This window comes from Rhopalosiphum padi, chromosome 3, assembly GCF_020882245.1.
Source record: "Rhopalosiphum padi isolate XX-2018 chromosome 3, ASM2088224v1, whole genome shotgun sequence".
Taxonomy (NCBI): domain Eukaryota; kingdom Metazoa; phylum Arthropoda; class Insecta; order Hemiptera; family Aphididae; genus Rhopalosiphum; species Rhopalosiphum padi.
In genome coordinates, this window is record NC_083599.1 from 18,757,513 (window position 1) to 18,780,435 (window position 22,923).

General features: G+C 29.8%; 1 protein-coding gene and 1 long non-coding RNA gene across 31 annotated transcripts in view; both read right to left on the reverse strand.

Moving 5' to 3' along the window:
* LOC132927130 (uncharacterized) overlaps positions 1–22,923 on the reverse strand; it is a 126,048-nt gene that overhangs the window by 70,675 nt on the left and 32,450 nt on the right. For 26 of the 30 annotated variants that reach the window (XR_009661661.1, XR_009661660.1, XR_009661645.1 and 23 more), the window contains 3 exons: positions 18,600–18,733; positions 17,679–17,808; positions 17,240–17,387 (listed from right to left, as the gene is read on the reverse strand). This is a non-coding gene — a long non-coding RNA (uncharacterized LOC132927130). Of the gene's footprint in view, positions 1–17,239; positions 17,388–17,584; positions 17,809–18,599; positions 18,734–22,923 lie in introns of all 30 variants that reach the window. The other 4 variants (XR_009661652.1, XR_009661649.1, XR_009661646.1 and 1 more) reach the window with 3 other exon arrangements.
* Positions 13,986–17,039, reverse strand: LOC132927107 (uncharacterized). The gene is made up of 3 exons (XM_060991568.1): positions 16,220–17,039; positions 15,587–16,088; positions 13,986–15,505 (listed from the first exon to the last, which is right to left on the reverse strand). The coding sequence occupies exons 1-3, from the start codon at positions 16,697–16,699 to the stop codon at positions 14,325–14,327; spliced, it is 2,163 nt and encodes a 720-aa protein (XP_060847551.1). The 5' UTR covers positions 16,700–17,039; the 3' UTR covers positions 13,986–14,324.

A 22,923-nucleotide genomic window follows, 5' to 3' on the forward strand; every position in this document is an offset into this window, starting at 1 on the left:
TTGATTTTCATTCCTTAAGAAGAACCGACTAGGTACCAAACAATAAATTAAACAACCGTACAAGATCTGACTGGAACGGCATATAACAGTGTTATATATCAACTAGGTACCTAGGTATCAATAATTGTTCATATAACTGATGAACTTTGAATTTCAATCATTAAAATTAACGATATATACTCCTTAAAAATGCTTATAATTAAATGTATATTGTTGTGAATGTATAATAATAATATAACAAGTCTCAAAATGTATTAACGCTGAACAATAGGTATAGTAAATTACAAAATGACAAGTGTAATATTATGTTTTCTATTCAAAAATTTGTCATTGTTCGTTTGTAGATGAGGTTAATCCCACATAGAAGAATGATAAATGGTGAAATCTAAAGTTTATCGATAGAGAATTTTATGCAGATTCCATTTAAATGGTCAGTGTAATGAATTTTTCAGTAGTTAAATAGATAACTTTCAAAAAGCATAAAAAAGCCAAAAAACAATACAAAATAAGCTTTATCAATATTATCATATATTATACATTAAGATAATGAATTATTAATTAGTATAACCATGGTTTTAGTTGTATAAGGTTACCATTTCGAAGATGGTTATGGGGATCAATTTTATGTCTTACGACTTTCGTCCTATCTCTCATGGTTTTCCCGTAAAACACTTCGTAAACGAGAATTTTCATTTTTCGAAATTTTCAATTTTCATTCGCTTTTCCTAGATCACCTGGTGGTGCAACGACAATTTATCACAGAAGTTAAGAGGCCGTTCTGGTAGCGAAAAATCGACCGTAAAAACATGCTTTCGTACTTCCCATTTTCCTCAGCTCTCAATAGTCGTAGAAACATGATTTATACACCAAAATAAACTTGAGAAGTTCCTCTAGATGATCTCGTTCCAGATTTTTGAATTTTTTTTTCAAACCGGAGATATTTGCATTTGAAATTTTCAAAATTTTTAACATTTTTAAAAAATCATATAAAATAGAAAAAAAAAGATATCAAAAATCTGGAACGAGAAAATCTAGAGGAACTTCTCAAGTTTATTTTGGTGTATAAATCATGTTTCTACGACTACTGAGAGCTGAGGAAAATGGGAAGTACGAAAACATGTTTTTGGTTAAAAAATCATAAATTTACAGTCGTCATGTGCTGCTCTGCTAAGTATAGCGGCAGCGTTCGAGAACAGTGTTCATGCCACCACCCCGCGCGCGACTGCAGCCGTACCGCACCATAGGTTTAAACTGGTTTTCATATCGCAGTTTATAAATAAATATTGTCAATTACGATAACAATTATGTTGGTGACCGAATAATATTTTAACCGATATTGAATTTTATATTTCGTGTATTATTATTCTGCACGCCGTATTAAAGATCTCACGTTATCATAAAATTATTATAATTTGTTTAATAAAAGTACGATTTGAATAATTATTTTTTTAATCTTGAAGAGAATTTGATGATTTAGTTAATTTTATTTACGCTGAACCATATATGAAAAAAAAAATATGAAATTTAAATCGATATAACAAAAAAACACCTTAGGTACCTACAATCTGCACGGTTACATATGAATAAATAATAGCCTGTTGAATAAAGTGACAAATGTAATTAATGTACTTACGATATAACTCGATAACTTATAATAGTCTAAATAATAAGTGATTTAAATCCCTAATTATATTAATTATTTACATAAATCAGTCAAATACTGTAATTATTTTTAATTAGTAGGTACGTCTATTACAGATTATTTATTTATTAAATTTAATAATAACAAATAAACAAATTTAAGCCAATTCAAAATATGACAAAACTAGTTGACACCAATATACTTTTTTTTTTTAAATTATTAATTAAATAATTATATTTACAACCAATATAATATACTATAAGTACATTTGATACGAGAATGAGAAGCACTCGAGTACAAAATAAATCGTCAAATCGTATAAAATATTAAAATAATAAAGCTATGTAGTTATAACATATCAGAATATTATATGTATATCATAATATGATAATATATAGTAGTAATTACTAATTATTGTTATAATATATTTTTTTTTTAAATATTAGAAACGGTTTTATTTATTTTTCATTTATTACTTTCATTTTTTAATTTTCGCTTTTTTTGTTTTTATATTTTCCAAAATATGTTGAGGATCTAAAATTTTGAAAATTACCAAAAATGTGTATTTAGATATTACCTATCTCCTCCCAAAAACTCCATACCAATCTGAAGTCACTGGACTTATAAAAAGAAACACAATGTCATATTGTAATTCACATTGACTTATTTTATTGGCTTTTGGTAATTTTTTTTTAGAGTAATAATAGGTATCACATATGAAAATTTAGTTAGGTACAAACTATAAATTCTTCGAAAACCAAATACAATATACAAATTAAACTTCATAGAAAATATAAACAAGTTAATTTGGCATATTTAACTGTGCAATCAATATAAATTGATTAAATTAAAATTGAATTACTTTTTACAAAATATTAATAATCATACAATTTATTATAAAAAAATACTTAGACACAATTTTTTTTTTTAATATGTATTTGAAGTTAAGCTCTACACAGGGCCGTTTTCAGCCTTTTTGAGGCCCTGGTCAGTGAATTTATTTAATTTAATTTATTCGCAAAGTAAAAATGCTTAAACAATTTAAAACAATGCTCTTTATAAGTTATTTATTTCTCAATTACGAAATATCGAAAAATGTATTTTCAGAATTTTTTTACTAGTGTTTTAAGTTAGTATTTTGATATAATTCATTAAAATCTCAAAAATATATAAACTATATAATAAGAAATTTATAAAAATGTCTTCACAAACAATTTTGATATTTTGTAATACTCATTTTTTAAAATAAATAATACTCGTAAATAAATAAAATAACAGTAGGTACCTATATATGTATACTTGAAATTTTCACCAAATGTTTATATTATTATTTTTATTATAAAATACAATTTTCAAAATTCTTTAACTCTTTTTGAACTACTTATATAGGCGTGACAAATATTCATCTATTTAATTTTTTTTCTTCCATAAATGGTTCAACATTTTTAAACATTTAATACAAGATCCTAAATAACTTAATTTTTTATGTGTATAAAAATATAAAATACATAAGCGCAATTTTTTATAAATGCATTTGAAGTTTAAGCTTCATTTTAGTCCCTTTAATTGTGTTTATGCATTTAATCGACTTAAATACTAAATAATCCCAAAAATATTTAAAGTTTACCTAATTGTTTCCCATGATGAACGCACGATAATTAATTATTAGCACCAGTCACTATTTTTTTGTAAATTTTGCTACTACACACTTTTTTTTTTTATTTGCATATCTAGACAATATCAGGGTTATCACTAGTAAAGATAAACTTTTTTCGTCTATTTGTCATTTGTTATTGCACACAAAGATAAGGGCTGATCAGCACCTAAGAAAAAGGTTCTACAACAGGTTTGATTATACCACAGAAAATTCTTTTATCTATTCTGTGATTATACCTTGGAATTGTGCCTTGAGGATTGAATTAAAATAAAAACGAATTAAATTATATAATCCTTATTTAATTATTAAAAAAAATATTCGTGTTTTATAAAAATATTGTTTTGGATACGAATTGCTAAAATGTCCTCATTCAAGAACTCTGATTTTTTTTTTTTGATATCGGTTTTTGTTTTTAATATATTCATTTTACGTACGGAGATGATTTGTCAGTCTATAGGATAATTAGTATAGGATATATTATATGATAACTTATATTTAAATAATTGTGATGTACAATATTTTACTTGATTTCGTAAACAAATTAATTTCATATGCTCATAAAAATTTTTCTATATTGATGCTGGAATTTTTTTATAGTCATTTGAAGAAAAAGTTATGGATAACCTTTTGTTGTGTTTTTTTTAACCTTAGATATAAATTATTACAAAAATTTTATGAATTTTCAACTTCTAAATGCCTTGCAAATGTTCGCAATTTTGATATATTTTGTAAACATTTGAACTTTTAATGCTTATAAGTTATAAGCAAAAAATGTGACTAACGATTTTTGATTTTTTTTTTTTTACTACCATAAGAACAACTTATAATAAACATTATATTAAATTTTAAAGATTTTTTGAAAGCCGAATTTGTTTTATCGATATTTCAAGAAAAAAATTCCCGTTTTTCCGTTACTTTTTCAAGGTTTTTCCTGACGCTTTTGAAAACTACTACACAGCATATTTTACTTTTGACCACAAAGTACCAACTAGATTCAATTTCCTTTTCAAAGAGGGACTGAAGTCAAAAATCAAAGCACTATTACTACTCTAAAACGTGATGACAGACACAAAAATAAAAATAATAAAAACATTCATATACGTACGTAAACATAATAAAATAAAAATTTAATGAGAAAATAAGTGTGACAAAATTAAATTAGTATACCTAACAGTGATTCATGTTTACTTGCTTACACGTACATACCTACTTAGATACTCGAACTGTAAATAAATAAAACGACAAACATAATCGTAATACGACATTTTATTTTGAATTTTTTGCATTTTTTTCAATAATTTTATCGTTTAGTGTATATAATAGGTAATCTATTTTTCAGCAATTACAATAAATTTTTGTTACCAAATTTCGATAGATAATGAAAAAATAAATATTTTTTTTTAAATAGGATTTGATATATTTTAAATACACACCAATTTCGTCTATTGGTATCTAATATTTGAGATAAATTTATGAATACATATAGTACATTCATTTATATTATTTTATACATTTTTTATTCAACTATAATATGTTTAGTTTTTTTTTTAAATGTACGAGGTAAAAAGTATAAAATTGTCAAATGTTTATATTATTATATTACACTTTAAATAAACATAAATTGAAAGTAAAGTCGTATTATTTAAAAGGTATTTTTTTTTTTAATTCGATTCGATATCTATATTTATTAAAGACATATTATCTACATGTTTTGACGATTTTAAGTGTGTATATTAGTGCATGCTTTTTTAACTAATTTTTAATACATGAATTTCCGGGTCATATATTTATAAATAAAATGTATTTTCTTAGGTTTAGTATCAGAGAATACCAAGGTATTCAATTTAAATATTTGATAGACAAAAACATTTTTGGAAAAATGGTGGAAGACAAATTTTTTAAATTATTGGGTTGATTTACGGCGTGTTGGGGCTAATGATGGGGATATTCTTCGTTGCAATAGTTATATTAACTATACTTGTGGACACATTTATGTATCAAACTTTTTGGCAAGACTTTTTTCTAGCATTACCTACCCATATAATTTAATACTTCGGTCTCATAAACACAGCTATAGGTACTTGTACATTAAAAATCAAGAGTTTGATGCGTTGGAAATAATAAACTTTCAGTGTCATAAAAAAAAAAACAATAATTATCCGAATTTGTAGCATGAAATGGTTTAAAACCATCAAAATTAATAATGTATGTATATATTTATATGAATGAATGTAGTGATTAATATATTGATTTGTTTAATTTGTATGTACATTTATTATATTTATAACTATAAATTAAATTGTAATTATATTTTATTCATAACGTTATATTAATCGATGGCAATAATTTATAAATTATTAGTATTATTAAATTGTTACTGATAGTTTTTTAAATAATAACTATATGTTGTAAAATAGCTTTTATAATTTAGTTTAAGTATTTCCATACATATTTAGGGAACAGAAACTTCAATCAATAATACGATAAATAATATCGTAAAATTAGTTTATGAACGCGCAAGCGAGCGCGCGCTTATCAAATTCAAATTTCAAATTACCCCAGTAATATAAATACAAAATAGCATTGACGCGAAACGTTCTAGACGGCGGTCCGAGAAATAATAATGTGCCGCTCCTGAGACTATTGCGCGTAGCCCCTCTTTGGTAAAAGTGGGCGTGGTTACGGGTGACCGCCGCCGCGGCGATATGAAATTCAACGCCATCTCTTGAGCGTTGTATACGTTTCACTTTTACCAGAACGGCCTCTTAAAATGTTCTACATGTAATTCCAAACCAGAATCAGTTTTTAATTTTTCCAAAAACTCGTTATTTCAAATTTTGGGTTTTCAAAAATAGTTCGACCTAAGTACGACGTTTAAAAATCCTTAATAACGATTTTTCGAAAAATCAAAAGCATACAACTTATGAAGCTGGTTATGGGGATCAATTTTATGTCTTACGACTTTCGTCCTATCTCTCATGGTTTTCCCGTAAAACACTTCGTAAACGAGAATTTTCATTTTTCGAAATTTTCAATTTTCATTCGCTTTTCCTAGGTCACCTGGTGGTCCAACGACAATTTATCACAGAAGTTAAAATGTTCCACATGTAATTCCAAACCAGAATCAGTTTTTCATTTATCCAAAAACTCGTTATTTCAAATTTTGGGTTTTCAAAAATCGTTCGACCTAAGTACGACGTTTAAAAATCCTTAATAACGATTTTTCGAAAAATCAAAAGCATACAACTTATGAAGCTGGTTATGGGGATCAATTTTATGTCCCACCACTTTCGTCCTATCTCTCACGGTTTTCCCGTAAAACACTTCGTAAACGAGAATTTTCATTTTTCAAAATTTTCAATTTTCATTCGCTTTTCCTAGGTCACCTGGTGGTTCAACGACAATTTATCACAGAAGTTAAAATGTTCTACATGTAATTCCAAACCAGAATCAGTTTTTCATTTATCTAAAAACTCGTTATTTCAAATTTTGGGTTTTCAAAAATCGTTCGACCTAAGTACGACGTTTAAAAATCCTTAATAACGGTTTTTCGAAAAATCAAAAGCATACAACTTATGAAGCTGGTTATGGGGATCAATTTTATGTCCCACGACTTTCGTCCTATCTCTCACGGTGTTCCCGTAAAACACTTTGTAAACGAGAATTTTCATTTTTCGATATTTTCAATTTTCATTCGAGTTTTCTCAGTCACCTGGTGGTCCAACGACAATTTATCACAGACGTTAAAATGTTCTAAATGTAATTCCAAACCAGAATCAGTTTTTCATTTATCCAAAAACTCGTTATTTCAAATTTTGGGTTTTCAAAAATCGTTCGACCTAAGTACGACGTTTAAAAATCCTTAATAACGATTTTTCGAAAAATCAAAAGCATACAACTTATGAAGCTGGTTATGGGGATCAATTTTATGTCCCACCACTTTCGTCCTATCTCTCATGGTTTTCCCGTAAAACACTTCGTAAACGAGAATTTTCATTTTTCGAAATTTTCAATTTTCATTCGCTTTTCCTAGGTCACCTGGTGGTCCAACGACAATTTATCACAGAAGTTAAAATGTTCCACATGTAATTCCAAACCAGAATCAGTTTTTCATTTATCCAAAAACTCGTTATTTCAAATTTTGGGTTTTCAAAAATAGTTCGACCTAAGTATGACGTTTAAAAATCCTTAATAACGATTTTTCGAAAAATCAAAAGCATACAACATATGAAGATGGTTATGGGGATCAATTTTATGTCTTACGACTTTCGTCCTATCTCTCATGGTTTTCCCGTAAAACACTTCGTAAACGAGAATTTTCATTTTTCGAAATTTTCAATTTTCATTCGCTTTTCCTAGGTCACCTGGTGGTCCAACGACAATTTATCACAGAAGTTAAAATGTTCCACATGTAATTCCAAACCAGAATCAGTTTTTCATTTATCCAAAAACTCGTTATTTCAAATTTTGGGTTTTCAAAAAAAGTTCGACCTAAGTATGACGTTTAAAAATCCTTAATAACGATTTTTCGAAAAATCAAAAGCATACAACTTATGAAGCTGGTTATGGGGATCAATTTTATGTCCCACGACTTTCGTCCTATCTCTCACGGTTTTCCCGTAAAACACTTCGTAAACGAGAATTTTCATTTTTCAAAATTTTCAATTTTCATTCGCTTTTCCTAGGTCACCTGGTGGTTCAACGACAATATATCACAGAAGTTAAAATGTTCTACATGTAATTCCAAACCAGATTCAGTTTTTAATTTTTCCAAAAACTCGTTATTTCAAATTTTGGGTTTTCAAAAATCGTTCGACCTAAGTACGACGTTTAAAAATCCTTAATAACGATTTTTCGAAAAATCAAAAGCATACAACTTATGAAGCTGGTTATGGGGATCAATTATATGTCCCACCACTTTCGTCCTATCTCTCACGGTTTTCCCGTAAAACACTTCGTAAACGAGAATTTTCATTTTTCAAAATTTTCAATTTTCATTCGCTTTTCCTAGGTCACCTGGTGGTTCAACGACAATTTATCACAGAAGTTAAAATGTTCTACATGTAATTCCAAACCAGAATCAGTTTTTCATTTATCCAAAAACTCGTTATTTCAAATTTTGGGTTTTCAAAAATCGTTCGACCTAAGTACGACGTTTAAAAATCCTTAATAACGGTTTTTCGAAAAATCAAAAGCATACAACATATGAAGATGGTTATGGGGATCAATTTTATGTCTTACGACTTTCGTCCTATCTCTCATGGTTTTCCCGTAAAACACTTCGTAAACGAGAATTTTCATTTTTCGAAATTTTCAATTTTCATTCGCTTTTCCTAGGTCACCTGGTGGTCCAACGACAATTTATCACAGAAGTTAAAATGTTCCACATGTAATTCCAAACCAGAATCAGTTTTTCATTTATCCAAAAACTCGTTATTTCAAATTTTGGGTTTTCAAAAATAGTTCGACCTAAGTATGACGTTTAAAAATCCTTAATAACGATTTTTCGAAAAATCAAAAGCATACAACTTATGAAGCTGGTTATGGGGATCAATTTTATGTCCCACGACTTTCGTCCTATCTCTCACGGTTTTCCCGTAAAACACTTCGTAAACGAGAATTTTCATTTTTCAAAATTTTCAATTTTCATTCGCTTTTCCTAGGTCACCTGGTGGTTCAACGACAATTTATCACAGAAGATAAAATGTTCTACATGTAATTCCAAACCAGAATCAGTTTTTCATTTATCCAAAAACTCGTTATTTCAAATTTTGGGTTTTCAAAAATCGTTCGACCTAAGTACGACGTTTAAAAATCCTTAATAACGGTTTTTCGAAAAATCAAAAGCATACAACATATGAAGATGGTTATGGGGATCAATTTTATGTCTTACGACTTTCGTCCTATCTCTCACGGTTTTCCCGTAGAACACTTCGTAAACGAGAATTTTCATTTTTCGAAATTTTCAATTTTCATTCGCTTTTCCTAGGTCACCTGGTGGTTCAACGACAATTTATCACAGAAGTGAAAATGTTCTACATGTAATTCCAAACCAGAATCAGTTTTTCATTTTTCCAAAAACTCGTTATTTCAAATTTTGGGTTTTCAAAAATCGTTCGACCTAAGTACGACGTTTAAAAATCCTTAATAACGGTTTTTCGAAAAATCAAAAGCATACAACATATGAAGATGGTTATGGGGATCAATTTTATGTCTTACGACTTTCGTCCTATCTCTCACGGTTTTCCCGTAGAACACTTCGTAAACGAGAATTTTCATTTTTCGATATTTTCAATTTTCATTCGAGTTTTCTCAGTCACCTGGTGGTCCAACGACAATTTATCACAGACGTTAAAATGTTCTAAATGTAATTCTAAATCAGAATCAGTTTTTTCTTTTTCCAAAAACTCGTTATTTCAAATTTTGGGTTTTCAAAAATAGTTCGACCTAAGTATGACGTTTAAAAATCCTTAATAACAGTTTTTCGAAAAATCAAAAGCATACAACTTATGGAGCTGGTTATGGGGATCAATTTTATGTCTTACGACTTTCGTCCTATCTCTCAAGGTTTTCCCGTAAAACACTTCTTAAACGAGAATTTTCATTTTTCGGAAATTTCAATTTTCATTCGCTTTTCCTAGGTCACCTGGTGGTCCAACGACAATTTATCACAGACGTTAAAATGTTCTAAATGTAATTCTAAATCAGAATCAGTTTTTTCTTTTTTCCAAAAACTCGTTATTTCAAATTTTGGGTTTTCAAAAATAGTTCGACCTAAGTATGACGTTTAAAAATCCTTAATAACGGTTTTTCGAAAAATCAAAAGCATACAACTTATGGAGCTGGTTATAGGGATCAATTTTATGTCTTACGACTTTCGTCCTATCTCTCACGGTTTTCCCGTAAAACACATGGATTTATTTTTTTACGGTTACTTGAAGGAAAACTTATGGATAACCTACTATTGGATTTTTGAACCTTAAGTATAAATCACAAAGATTTTATGAATTTTCAACTTCAAAATTCTTTGCAAATTTTCGTGATTTTGATATATTTTTTAAACATTTGAACTTTAAATGCTTATAAACAAAAATTGTGACTAACGATTTTTGATTTATTTTTTACTACGATAAGTTTCAATTATCTATAAGTAGCTAATTAAATGTCAAAATATTTTGAAAATTTAATCGCAAATAGATAACGCTAATATAAACGTTTGTTGAAAATTTCAAGTATTTACAATGATTCGTTTTTGACTTACAGCAAAATCAAAAAATCGATTTTGTCTTTTCAAAGAGGGGCTGAAGTCAAAAACGAAGCATTATTACTACTCCAAAAAGTGATGACGGACACAAAAATAATACAAACATCATTGTAAAATCAATACATTCGTCACTCCGTTCAGAATCTAAAAATATTAATTTGTATTATTCGTCAAAATTAACTTATAAAATCATATTTTATAGTTTTTATGAAGTAAAAATATCAGATTAAATGAAACATGTGCAAGTTAAAAAAGATAAATTAGAATCGTTTTCTTAATAAAGACACTTACTTGTGTTAACTTCGGGCATAAAATATGAACAATTCGTTTATAATATCAAAAATCTTTATTAAATGAACAACAACTACACCCAATAGCTAAGTAAAAACAACCATCAGTTATGTTAAAAGGCCGTCCGGTGAACGGCACACAACCGACTAGTTTTACTCTGTGGCGATCGGGCATCGGCCGACCGATGTCGTCCCCACTACCGAAATTTTAAGAATAAACAATACAAGCTAAAGTTGTTTACTATTATTTTATTCAGATATTTAACAAATCTCAATTGTTTCACAGCTATTAATTTAGTATCAATTATATTCAATAACCATTGCACGCACATGCAATTTAATAATAATAAATTAGAATCATTTTCTTAACATAATGGTCCAGGTTTCAAGATATTAACTTGAGAATTGTTTGTTTTATAAGCAGATCATAAAATAAATATTTAATATTCGTCAAAATTATCTTATAAAATCATGTTTTATAGTTTTAATGAAGTATCTGCTTAAATGAGATGTATGAAAAATAATAATAATAAATTAGAATCATTTTCTTAATATAATGGTCCAGGTTTCAAGATATTAACTTGAGAATTGTGTGTTTTATAAACAGATCAAAAAATAAATATTTAATATTCGTCAAAATTATCTTATAAAATCATGTTTTATAGTTTTAATGAAGTATCTGCTTAAATGAGATGTATGCAAGTTAATAATAATAAATTAGAATCATTTTCTTAACATAATGGTCCAGGTTTCAAGATATTAACTTGAGAATTGTTTGTTTTATAAGCAGATCATAAAATAAATATTTAATATTCGTCAAAATTATCTTATAAAATCATGTTTTATAGTTTTAATGAAGTATCTGCTTAAATGAGATGTATGCAAGTTAATAATAATAAATTAGAATCATTTTCTTAATATAGTGGTCCAGGTTTCAAGAGATTATCTTGAGAATTGTTTGTTTTATAAGCAGATCAAAAAAAAAATATTTAATGTTCGTCAAAATTATCATATAAAATCATGTTATATAGTGTTTATGAAAAATCTGCTTAAATGAAATGTATGCAAGTTAGTAATAACAAATTAGAATCATTTTCTTAATATAGTGGTCCAGGTTTCAAGAGAATTACTTGATAATTGTTTGTTTTATAAGCAGACTAGCAGACCCGGCGAACTCCGTTTCGCCACCAGATTCGTTTTATGTAACATTTCGTTTGGTGATTAAAAGATAAAGAAAAAAAAATTTTTTTGTTATATATTTGAAAAGGAAAATATTTATTTCATTTCACAACAGTAATAAATTCATTTCAATTACCTACTAAAATGAAGTGTTATTTAATTGTTTCATTGTAGTGCTCTTTGGTAAACCACATTTTTTGTTTTTTGGTCTGACGTTAACACAAACAAAGCGGATGGTTTCCCAACTCGTGAACACGCAACGTATAACTGTCCATGTGAAAAACAATGATTTTCCAAATTTATCCCGCAAACACTAAGCGATTGGCCTTGCGACTTATTAATTGTCATTGCGAACGCAAGGCGAACTGGGAATTGCAATCGTTTGAAGTCAAACGGAAGATCAGTCGGAATCATTGGTATTCGAGGAATACATACATTTTCACCTGCGTACTTTCCGTTAATAATGGTTGCCTCAATTAAATTCGGCATAAGTCTCTTTACCGAAAGTCGAGTACCGTTGCAAAGTCGCGGTGGATTCAAATTACGCAGTATCAAAATAACTGTACCTGTGTCTGGTATCTCCAGAGAATTCAAAAACTCCGTTGGATAATTTACTACATCATCGGGATTTGTTATTGAATCAACGGATTTGTATGTCACCAAATCGCCAGCAATTTTTGATTGAATGGTGAAATTCAGTGCGTGGACATCATTATTCTTTGCTGCAAGAATTGCTCGTTGACTTAACCAAGCATAATTCTTATAATTCTCACTAATGTTTGGGAAAACATTTTCAATAAGAACTAATTGAGTGTCTACAAATCGGCAAAAGTCGTTGGTAAGAGTAATTAATCCAGATGTCGCATCAACTGGGACTTTTCCATTTCCAAGATCTAACAATTGTTTGGAAAATTGTGCAGCACTTTGATCATTTTGAAGTTGAACTCTCATATTAGTGGTTAGCGATAATGTTTTTACGTTATTCCATAAAGGTGATGCCTTTAGGCAAGCATTCAATTCATCTGCAGGCGTTCCACGGGGAACTACTGGCAACGTCTGCCTGAAATCGCCTGCCAACAATATCATCAAGCCGCCAAAGATGTTGTTATTTCTCCGAAGATCCTTCAGTGTGAAGTTAAGTGCTTCAAGTGATTTCTTATGTGCCATTGTGCACTCATCCCAAACAATGAGCTTGCATTGCATTAACAATTTTCCAATTGCACTGGATCGGGAAATATTGCACGTTGGAGTATCAATTGTGTTTAAATTGAGTGGCAACTTAAGCGCAGAATGTGCAGTACGACCGCCATCTAGAAGAGTCGCCGCAATTCCAGATGATGCTAACGCCAAAGCTATGTCACATCTTGATCGAATAGTGGCCAAAATCAATGAAATGACAAATGTTTTCCCTGTTCCTCCAGGTGCATCCAGGAAGAATAGACCACCAGTATTATTGTCCACCGCTTGCATTAATGTTTTGTATACTTGTTTTTGCTGTTCATTCAGCAACGGAACATTATTTCTAACGAATTCCTGCAATGTATCAACATTGTATTGCAGCTCTCGATTTAATTCTTGGTTGAATGCATCGTGCATCGATCGATTTGGCGCAATCATTCCTACTTCAATCAGTAGCTTGTTTGCAATAGTCAAGCATTGATCCTCAATCAGAATCAATCCTTCATTGTAGATTTCATCGGTTATTTGGATGTCAGGATTATTCGTTTGAATACGCAAGCGATGCAAGATATCTTCACATATGGCGTCTTTGTATTTGTTCCATAACTGAATTGGTTGTGAAGGAAAACATGTGGTGATGATAATTGCGAACAGCGTTCGTATTTGGTACGCATTTGATGAAACAACTGAATCTGCAAGTGTTAAATCCCAATGAGAATCGTTCTCCAGCAAACCCAATAGTTGACATGCTTCTTGATATGTTTGGCATTGGTGGCCATTCACAGTTTTCAAATGCGCAAATGATTTCGGTCCACGTACATTTACTAACAGCAGTCGCAAATAAAAACATTCATCGTTTCTAGGATGAACAGTGTACATACGACCTAGTGCATCAGTTGAAAACACCTGTGGCCAGTCTGGAACTGGGGTTCCTTGTTTGCGACGTTGGAATTTCTTTGTTGATTGATTCCAAGTGTAATACTTGGGCATTTCAACGTACATCAGCGTCGCTGCGAATGGATCTGCTTCACACATTGCAAAGAAGCTAGTCAATGTTGTCGATGGTGGTCTCTCAGCTCGTTGTGCCGCATTAGCCTCAGTGAAGTAAACTCTTTAGCCATTTTCCAAATGCACTGCTAAATGTACAACTGTGGGATATCTTTCATGAATTTGAAATGACAATAATCGCCACAGTGCTTCATTAGTACTGACGTATCTGCCCATTTGGAAGTTGCTGATTTCGTCATTCACATTTTCCGACGCAATACCAAACACAGCCATGTCGCTGCCTTTTGTGACGTACTTGCACAAATATTTGATTGATTTGGCCGAATGACAACTCTCAACGTTTGCATGTGTTTCGAAAATTCGTGATAGCAGCGGGCAATATGGTACAATGAATTCATTTCCGATCTCAATCTCTTGATTTTGAACTTTAACTTTGATAGTTCGACCGTTATCTTCTTTTGAACGCCGACGATAAACTGGATATCCATCGTTCCCTGTGACTGTTTCAGCAACTAACGGTCGCGGATATCGTTTTGTGCACTTTCCATCAGCCATGCAAGGCGATAATGGATTTAATGCACCGCACGGTCCATGCACCATCTGTGTCGTCACAATGTCGTGTAGACGGGGATCAGTGACTGGATCAGGAATTTCAGCTGATATGATGTCATCCACTTCATTTGAATGTAATTTGTTCAGCAACCAAATTAGGATATGAGCATGCGGTAGTCCACGCTTCTGCCATTCCACCGAGTACATATAACAACGTGTGTCACCAAAAACTCGATACTTAGTAAGCACATCCATCATAACCTTGAGTTTTTGCTGAAATACTCTGGCGATTATGTCATGGCGATCTTGCGGTTTTTGACCCGGTTCCAACTCGCGTTCAATTTCCGTCCACTTCGGATTGCATGTGACCGTAATAAATAAATCCGGAGTTCCATAATTTCGCACGTACGTCATAGCGTCTTGAGCGTATTCGTGCATGTGGCGTGGGCTTCCGATATAAGTTGATGGGAGAATCGTCAGTCGTCCAATATTCTGAACATCACCATCTGACTGAATAGCATCACGCAAGTGTATATAGTCCTCAGATCGTAGCTTTGGCTGATTGAATCTGATGAACGCTAAACGTTCGGTCTCGACTTTGACATACATGTCAACAGCGAATTGCTGGAATAGCCGACCGCACTTCAGAATGACATTCTCCTCATGTGTACGAATCATCATACGATACGCATAGTAATTCATTGCGCTTAGATTTTTATTATTCGTTGATACTCCTGAAAATGCAAAATTAAATGAATTGTTAATGGAAACCAATAAAAGTAATAATGGAAATAATTAGTGTGTGAATATTGTACCTGTAATTGGATCGACCATCTTCAACGTGATGTCGTATCCGTCTTGCCCTTGCCAATAAATGATTGGATATTGTAACGCATCGTACAAACGATGTGTCTCGTTTACACGATGCATGATATTGCTTCTTCGCTGAACGACAATGTCTCGTGATTTAGTTGGATCGCCAACAATAATTGCAGCAACATCATTAACGGTGGGTGCATTGAATCTTCGCACATGTTCACCTGTCGGAGTACAATCCGCTCTTATGACAAATTTGTGCGTATCCGATGGCATTCGTTCCAATGCTGTTTTGAACATATTAACCACAGCATTATTAGCGTGAAAAAATGCTTGCAACTGTTCAATAATTCGTCTCTTTAACTGTTGTGCTCCCTGTATATTGCACCGCACGTTCAGCTGATCCACCATCGACGAAATGAAATATATTTGCAGAAATTGATGCGGTTCATCTGGTGTTGGCACCATTGAACCATGCAAATGATATATTTGACCTTGTATCTGTAATTGCAAATAATCATTAAAATTTGTTCATGAATACATTGTAAATCGTGTGATGGTGTAGTGTGTGGTGTATATGAAGTTGTTATGTGTTGCAATTATGTGTTGGTTATGTGTGTTGTATCTTTTACCTTGCAAGTCGGCATGAAGCCGCCTTCTCGAATGATATTAGCTCCAAAGGAAGTCATGCGAAAGCAGTTATTGTATTCAAGGATGTGTTGAAGAAAATGGCTGGAATCGGGATCACTTCCATCAAACAATGTTTTCAGTGGCTGTGGTGGTGTAAGTAATGGATCCAGTTTGACTTTTCCACTTGCGCAGCACAATCCAACCGTTTCTCTTTTGAACTTTACCGCATTGCAATATCGGCATATAGTCGTCATTCGTCCAATATCCAAATTTTCATCATCACTGTAGTTCGCAGTGGGATCATATTGGAATGCCAAGCGATTGTATGATGCCAATGATCTTCGTGTGCTCACGCGATGTCTCAATCGGTCATTTTCTCTTATTATATTTTGTCTTTCTTCTCTTAAGTTCCTTGAATAGACTTGTTGCTGGCTTGCATGTCTTGTGCGGCGGCCGATGTTCGCACGTCGTTCTCTAGGCATTTTGGACTATGGACATAGTGTTGAATTTAACTTCAAATGCACGATCCATATAATTTACAATAAATGAAATTAACTGAACAGAGAATAATGATATCTGTCACACACTTTATCACGCACCGTTGCTATTGGTTTGAAGTACATGCTATGTATAATAGATGGCGCTGTATGTGAAAAACGATTTCCCCACTTTTCTGTTGAATTTTTCCTGAATTTTCCAGAATTTTCTTTGCTATAAACCTCACGGAGCCCAAGACCTTTCCAACGAATGCAAAACCGTGGAAATCGGTTCGTGCGTTCTGGAGTTATAGCGTCAGGGAGGAAAACCGGACTTATTTTTATATAATAGATCAAAAAATAAATTTTTAATATACGTCAAAATTATCATATAAAATCATGTTTTATAGTTTTAATGAAAAATCTGCTTAAATGAAATGTATGCAAGTTAATAATAATAAATTAAATAATTTAATTAATATTATAGTCAGGGAAGCATTTGAGTAACTTTTAGATACATTGCTATTAATTTTCTATCAACTATACCTAATAACCATTACACGTACATTGCATAAATTCTTTATAATCAGTATCTTTTAGTTCATTTTCAACATTGGATGTTCATACATTCCCAAAGTTGTATGCATACAAATAAATGTCTCAGCATTCCTTGAGTCATCTGCTGTATTGCCATCTAAAAAAATTTAATCAGTTAAATATATATAATAATTGGAGAATGACTCGATAACTCAGTGCTTTATAAGCAGTTTAAAACATGAATTTTTGATATTCGTCAAAATGATCATATAAAATCATGTTTTTTAGTGTTTATGAAGTATCAAGTTAAATTAATTGTATGAAAGTTAATTATAGTAAATAAGAATCATTTACTTAGTCCTATTGTCAGGATTTCATGACATTAACATTTTGTTACATAACTATTAATTTTCTATAAATTATATTCTATTATAAGCTCTACACGTACGTTGAATAAAACAATTATTATTATCAGTATCTTCTAGTCCATTTTCATCATAGGATGTTTATATTTTCCAAACTGATATAATCGCGAATTCATGTCTCACCATGGCTTTCATTGTCTGCTGTATTGCAATCTGAAAATATTGTAGTCAGTTAAATATGCGTATAGTTGGAGTAAACAATGTCACTACTACACACCATAATTAGAACGAAAATCTTTATATGATAACGAGTATTTGGAAAATACTGAATAAGTCAGTAACGGAAACAATCAAACAATAACTATCTGAACAACTTTATTCTTAATACAAAATATTTAAAAACAATTTTCAGTTAAAACTTAAATGCAAATACGATTGTAAAACAGCAAAGTGATATGAAATATAATCATATAACAGATGATAAGATATAATAATTATGATAAGCCATAAAAGATAGTACAAATCTACCAAATTATTTTGTTGAATTTGAATGTAAAATAAATGTAACTAAATAATACACTCGAACAATAACTTAAATTTTCTTCTATTCAATATGAAAAAAATATGAATTGTATAATTCGTCAAAATTAACATATAAAATAATTTGTTAAAGTTCTTATGAAGTAAAAATATCTGGTTAAACAAAACATATGAAAGTTATAAATGATAAAATGGAATAATTTTCATAATATAACAGTCAAGGTATCAAAACACGTACTTGAGAATAAAATATTTTATAAGCAGTTAAATGTATGAATTTGTTATATTCAACAAAATTATCATATAAATGTAATAAAAATAAAATGATTTTTAAAGCTAAGACAAATTTTAAGAATGAAAATTAAAAGTTCTCAGGTGTTTAATTATCATTTATTCAATGTATAAACAAATATCTATTGTATCACTACATTAATATTCTATAAATTATATTCAATAACCATTACATGTAAATTGCATAAATTCATTATAATCAGTATTCGTTAGTTCATTTTCAAAATTGGATGTTCATACTTTTCCAGAGTTGTTTGAATACCAAATAATGTTTCAGCATCCCTTTAATGATCTGCTGTATTTGCATCTAAAAAAATTTATCCAGTTAAATAAATATAATAATTGGAGAATGACTCGATAACTCAGTGCTTTATAAGCAATTTAAAACATGAATTTTTAATATTCGTCAAAATTATTATATAAAATCATGTTTTATAGTTTTAATGAAGTATCTGCTTAAATGAGATGTATGCAAGTTAGTAATAATAAATTCTAATCATTTTCTTAATATAGTAGTCCTGGTTTCAAGAGATTAACTTGATAATTGTTTGTTTTATAAGCAGATCATAAAATAAATATTTAATATTCGTCAAAATTATCATATTAAAACATGTTTTATAGTTTTAATGAAGTATCTGCTTAAATGAAATGTATGCAAGTTAGTAATAATAAATTTTAATCATTCTCTTAATATAGTGGTCCAGGTTTCAAGAGATTATCTTGAGAATTGTTTGTTTTATAAGCAGATCAAAAAATAAATATTTAATATTTGTCAAAATTATCATATAAAAACATGTTTTATAGTTTTAATGAAGTATCTGCTTAAATGAGATGTATGCAAGTTAATAATAATAAATTAGAATCATTTTCTTAATATAGTGGTCCAGGTTTCAAGAGATTATCTTGAGAATTGTGTGTTATATAAGCAGTTCAAAAAATAAATGTATATTATTCATCAAAATTATCATATAAAAACATGTTTTATAGTTTTAATGAAGTATCTGCTTAAATGAGATGTATGCAAAATAATAATAATAAATTAGAATCATTTTCTTAATATAATGGTCCAGGTTTCAAGAGATCAACTTGAGAATTGTGTGTTTTATAAGCAGTTCAAAAATTAAATGTATATTATTCATCAAAATTATCATATAAAAACATGTTATATAGTGTTAATGAAAAATCTGCTTAAATGAAATGTATGCGAGTTAGTGTAATGATTGAGAATGAATAATAGTAAGTTGATTGGGGACTATTATATATTTCTAAATTATTACTTGCTAAATAATTATATTTTAATGATATTACCTCTCTGCTTCCTGTGTCGACTTGCTTGTTGAAATCGTGGTTCGCGTTCAAGATGTAATATGAGGTGATCGATTTATATTTTGAAATAATTAGGCCTTTTTTCTTTGAATCACAATTGTAATTTTATTTAACTTATTTTTAACACTTTTTAATATATATATTTTAATCAATTACAAACTTATTATTATGTCTTATTGTATGAACGATCTGCGTAGTCTCTTACACTCGCTTTTGACCATCCGCACAATAAGATGATAAAGACTCCTGTGCTTAGCGACTACTAGTCCCCTTATATGTCTAATTCTTTTACATATAAGAGTGTGTGCGTGTGTATATGTACATATGTGTGAGTTTTATCTTATATTTAAAGCTATCAATTATTATAATTATTATAAATATGTTATTACTATAATTATTATATATTATTGTATTTTATTGAATATTACTTATCATACAATTAAAAATTTAAGATATATGATGGCTAAGTGCACATCATTACATCCACCCTAGCCTTTTTTTTGATGCGTCCTCGCATAAGAATGTAAGCATATCATATAAAACTAAATTAGTAGAAAAAAGTTATACAGTGAAGATTACAAATTATATACTGTAATTTTTTTTTTTTTTTTTTTTTTTTTTATTACATTTAGAACATTAATATAACTTATATTAATATTATATAAGTTAATATGAAATTATGATAATAATAAAAATTATAATTGTAGTTATTGTAATTATATATATATATATACAAGATAAAATGGTACTATATTAATATTACAAATGACAATGCATACATGTTTTCAAAATAATAATGAATATACAATATAACTAGGAAATAATTACATTTTTTTTATATTGTGACCTGGTAATTATGTTCAATGTTGACTATATTTTTTTTTTTTTTTTGAAATTATATTGCATATGACTGTTAAATTGGATTTTGAAATATTTTAATATGTATTCATATAGATAATTTTCTGATATTTGGGTATAAGCTTTTTTGCTTTGAGTTTGTGATTGATTTATTGACTTTGTCTCGTGAGTTGGGATTTCGATTTAAAGTCAGTAGTGGTTGATTTTGTTGCTTTTTCTGTTGTTGTTGTTGATTTTGATTTGCGTTGTGCATAATGAAATGAGTAATGCTTGTAAATACTCCTGCTACTAATTTTATGCTTAATCCAAAAGTTTGGTATAAAAGAGAAATGTTAAGTCCTGTGTTAATGCAGGTTAGAATTATTTTCCATATAAAGAATATTCCTAATAATCCGGAAATAAATTCACCAAAAATGGTAAACCACCCCCACATTTTTCTTAGTTTATTGTCAACCATATTACTAATGGTGTTTTCGTCAATTAACGTGTTTAGATTTATCCTGTGATCCATTATTGTGAAACCCATGGTTTGTCTTGCTAAATTTTTTTGCGATGCTTCTATTTCTTGAGGTAGTATTAAATATTGTTGAAAATTTTTCATAGTGTCATAATTATAAATTCCTGCTGTCATTAAATTTTCCATACTTTTGTATGTCCATGTCCATTTCGTGGAAGGCTTAAGAGTCTGTGGTTTTTTTATTTCTCTAATATTTTGCGATGTAGTATACCATTCTCCATCAAGTAAAAATGCAGGTGGTAAAAAGTGATTACAATCTAATTCTGTGCCAAATTTTTGTAGGGTTCTTGTTTTAGGAGCCATGAAGTATGATTTATTATTGTAAATAACTGGTAATTCATCATAACATATTGCATTTTTTTTTGATGATATTTCCACTTCTACTGGTTTACATTTTAGTAGATAAATGATTTCCCCAGCCTTTAATGCCGTATAACCGGGTCCTTCGCCCATATGGTATGCGAATTCGGATAAACTGTATGTGGCTAATGATAGTTTGTGTAACAGCACTTTACGTTCTAATTCGCATTGTTTTTGTATTAGATCTGTGTATAAAGTTGTTATCGATGCTTTGAAACGGTTGTCAATGTATACCAATTTAGTATTTATATAAGCCACTAAATCTATGTTTTGTGGATGTATGTCTTTGTTTTTAAAATAATTAAAAAATAATGAATCTGTAATTATGGTTAATTGAGAATGATCAGTTTGTATAGCTGGTATATTACATATATATGTTGATCTTATGTGTTGTAACGCAAAAACGATTTGGTCCGATTCCACTAGGTATGTTCGAGTGGTTTTGTCATTGTTCGAAGTTATTAATGAAACAGGTCCGTCATATAAAATAATGAACTCATGAGTTTCACAATCATAAGTATTTGCGTTCCACACTACCTCTCCTTTATAAATATCCAAACCGTATTGGTCGGATAATTTTAAGGTTGAACCAGTTGGGAGAGTTAACGTATTTTGTTTGTGGTTTACTATGGCTAATCCTTCGGTAAGAGTGATTTTATAATTAGCTTGAACTATAACCTCTTGCCATGTGCCTTTCTCAGATGAAAATGTAGAGCCTTTGCAGTTACCATGTCTATCTACAAAACCGGCTACTGTAACGGATGATAATATAGTCTCGTTAACTTTTAAACCTGTAATTATTCCTCCGTTTGGTAGATGGTATGTTAGTCTCTGGTGTAATTCAGAGCACCGGGCACTGCCTAATTCAGTTATTTCTGTAAAAAAACCATTTTCTACCATTTGGGCATCTTCTAGAATTGAACACCTACTTATAAAATAGTTTATTATTATTGAGCATGTTTTATAAGGTATTTGGTAGGTATCTGTTTTTTGTAGAAGTTGAATTCGTTGAATTGATTGGGTGTGGATTTCTGATGGTGGTTCACATGGCTCCACAGACAAGCTATTAAATGCTGTTATGTTGAGCTTGGGTCCATTACAGTCATATGCAATAAATCCATGTACCATGTGTAATTGTAAGACGATGAGGAGAGGTGTGAAGTTCATTATGAATATGTTGAAAGTTAACTAGCTATAGTATGCTTGTCTTACAATCTTATAAATGTATAATATAAAATACAATGGCTGCTAAAACAAACATAATATAATGTAAATAGTTTTAAAGTTAAAACTAATATTATTATTATTTATTTTATTATTAACCCCTTTTCTTTTTGTGTAATAATTATTTATTATTTCTGCGTTTTCTTCTTTTTTTTTTATATTATTCAAATCATGTTTTTATTTAATTATAATATGATTATTAAATTGTTCTG

What these genes read in the sequence shown, in the direction of transcription:
- LOC132927107 (XM_060991568.1), bottom strand. Translation starts at nt 16,699, where the DNA reads ATGCCTAGAGAACGACGTGCGAACATCGGCCGCCGCACAAGACATGCA. An exon ending in GCTTCATGCCGACTTGCAAG is followed by an intron (nt 16,089 to 16,219) that starts GTAAAAGATACA and finishes TTGCAATTACAG; the next exon opens with ATACAAGGTCAAATATATCA. An exon ending in GATGGTCGATCCAATTACAG is followed by an intron (nt 15,506 to 15,586) that starts GTACAATATTCA and finishes TTGCATTTTCAG; the next exon opens with GAGTATCAACGAATAATAAA.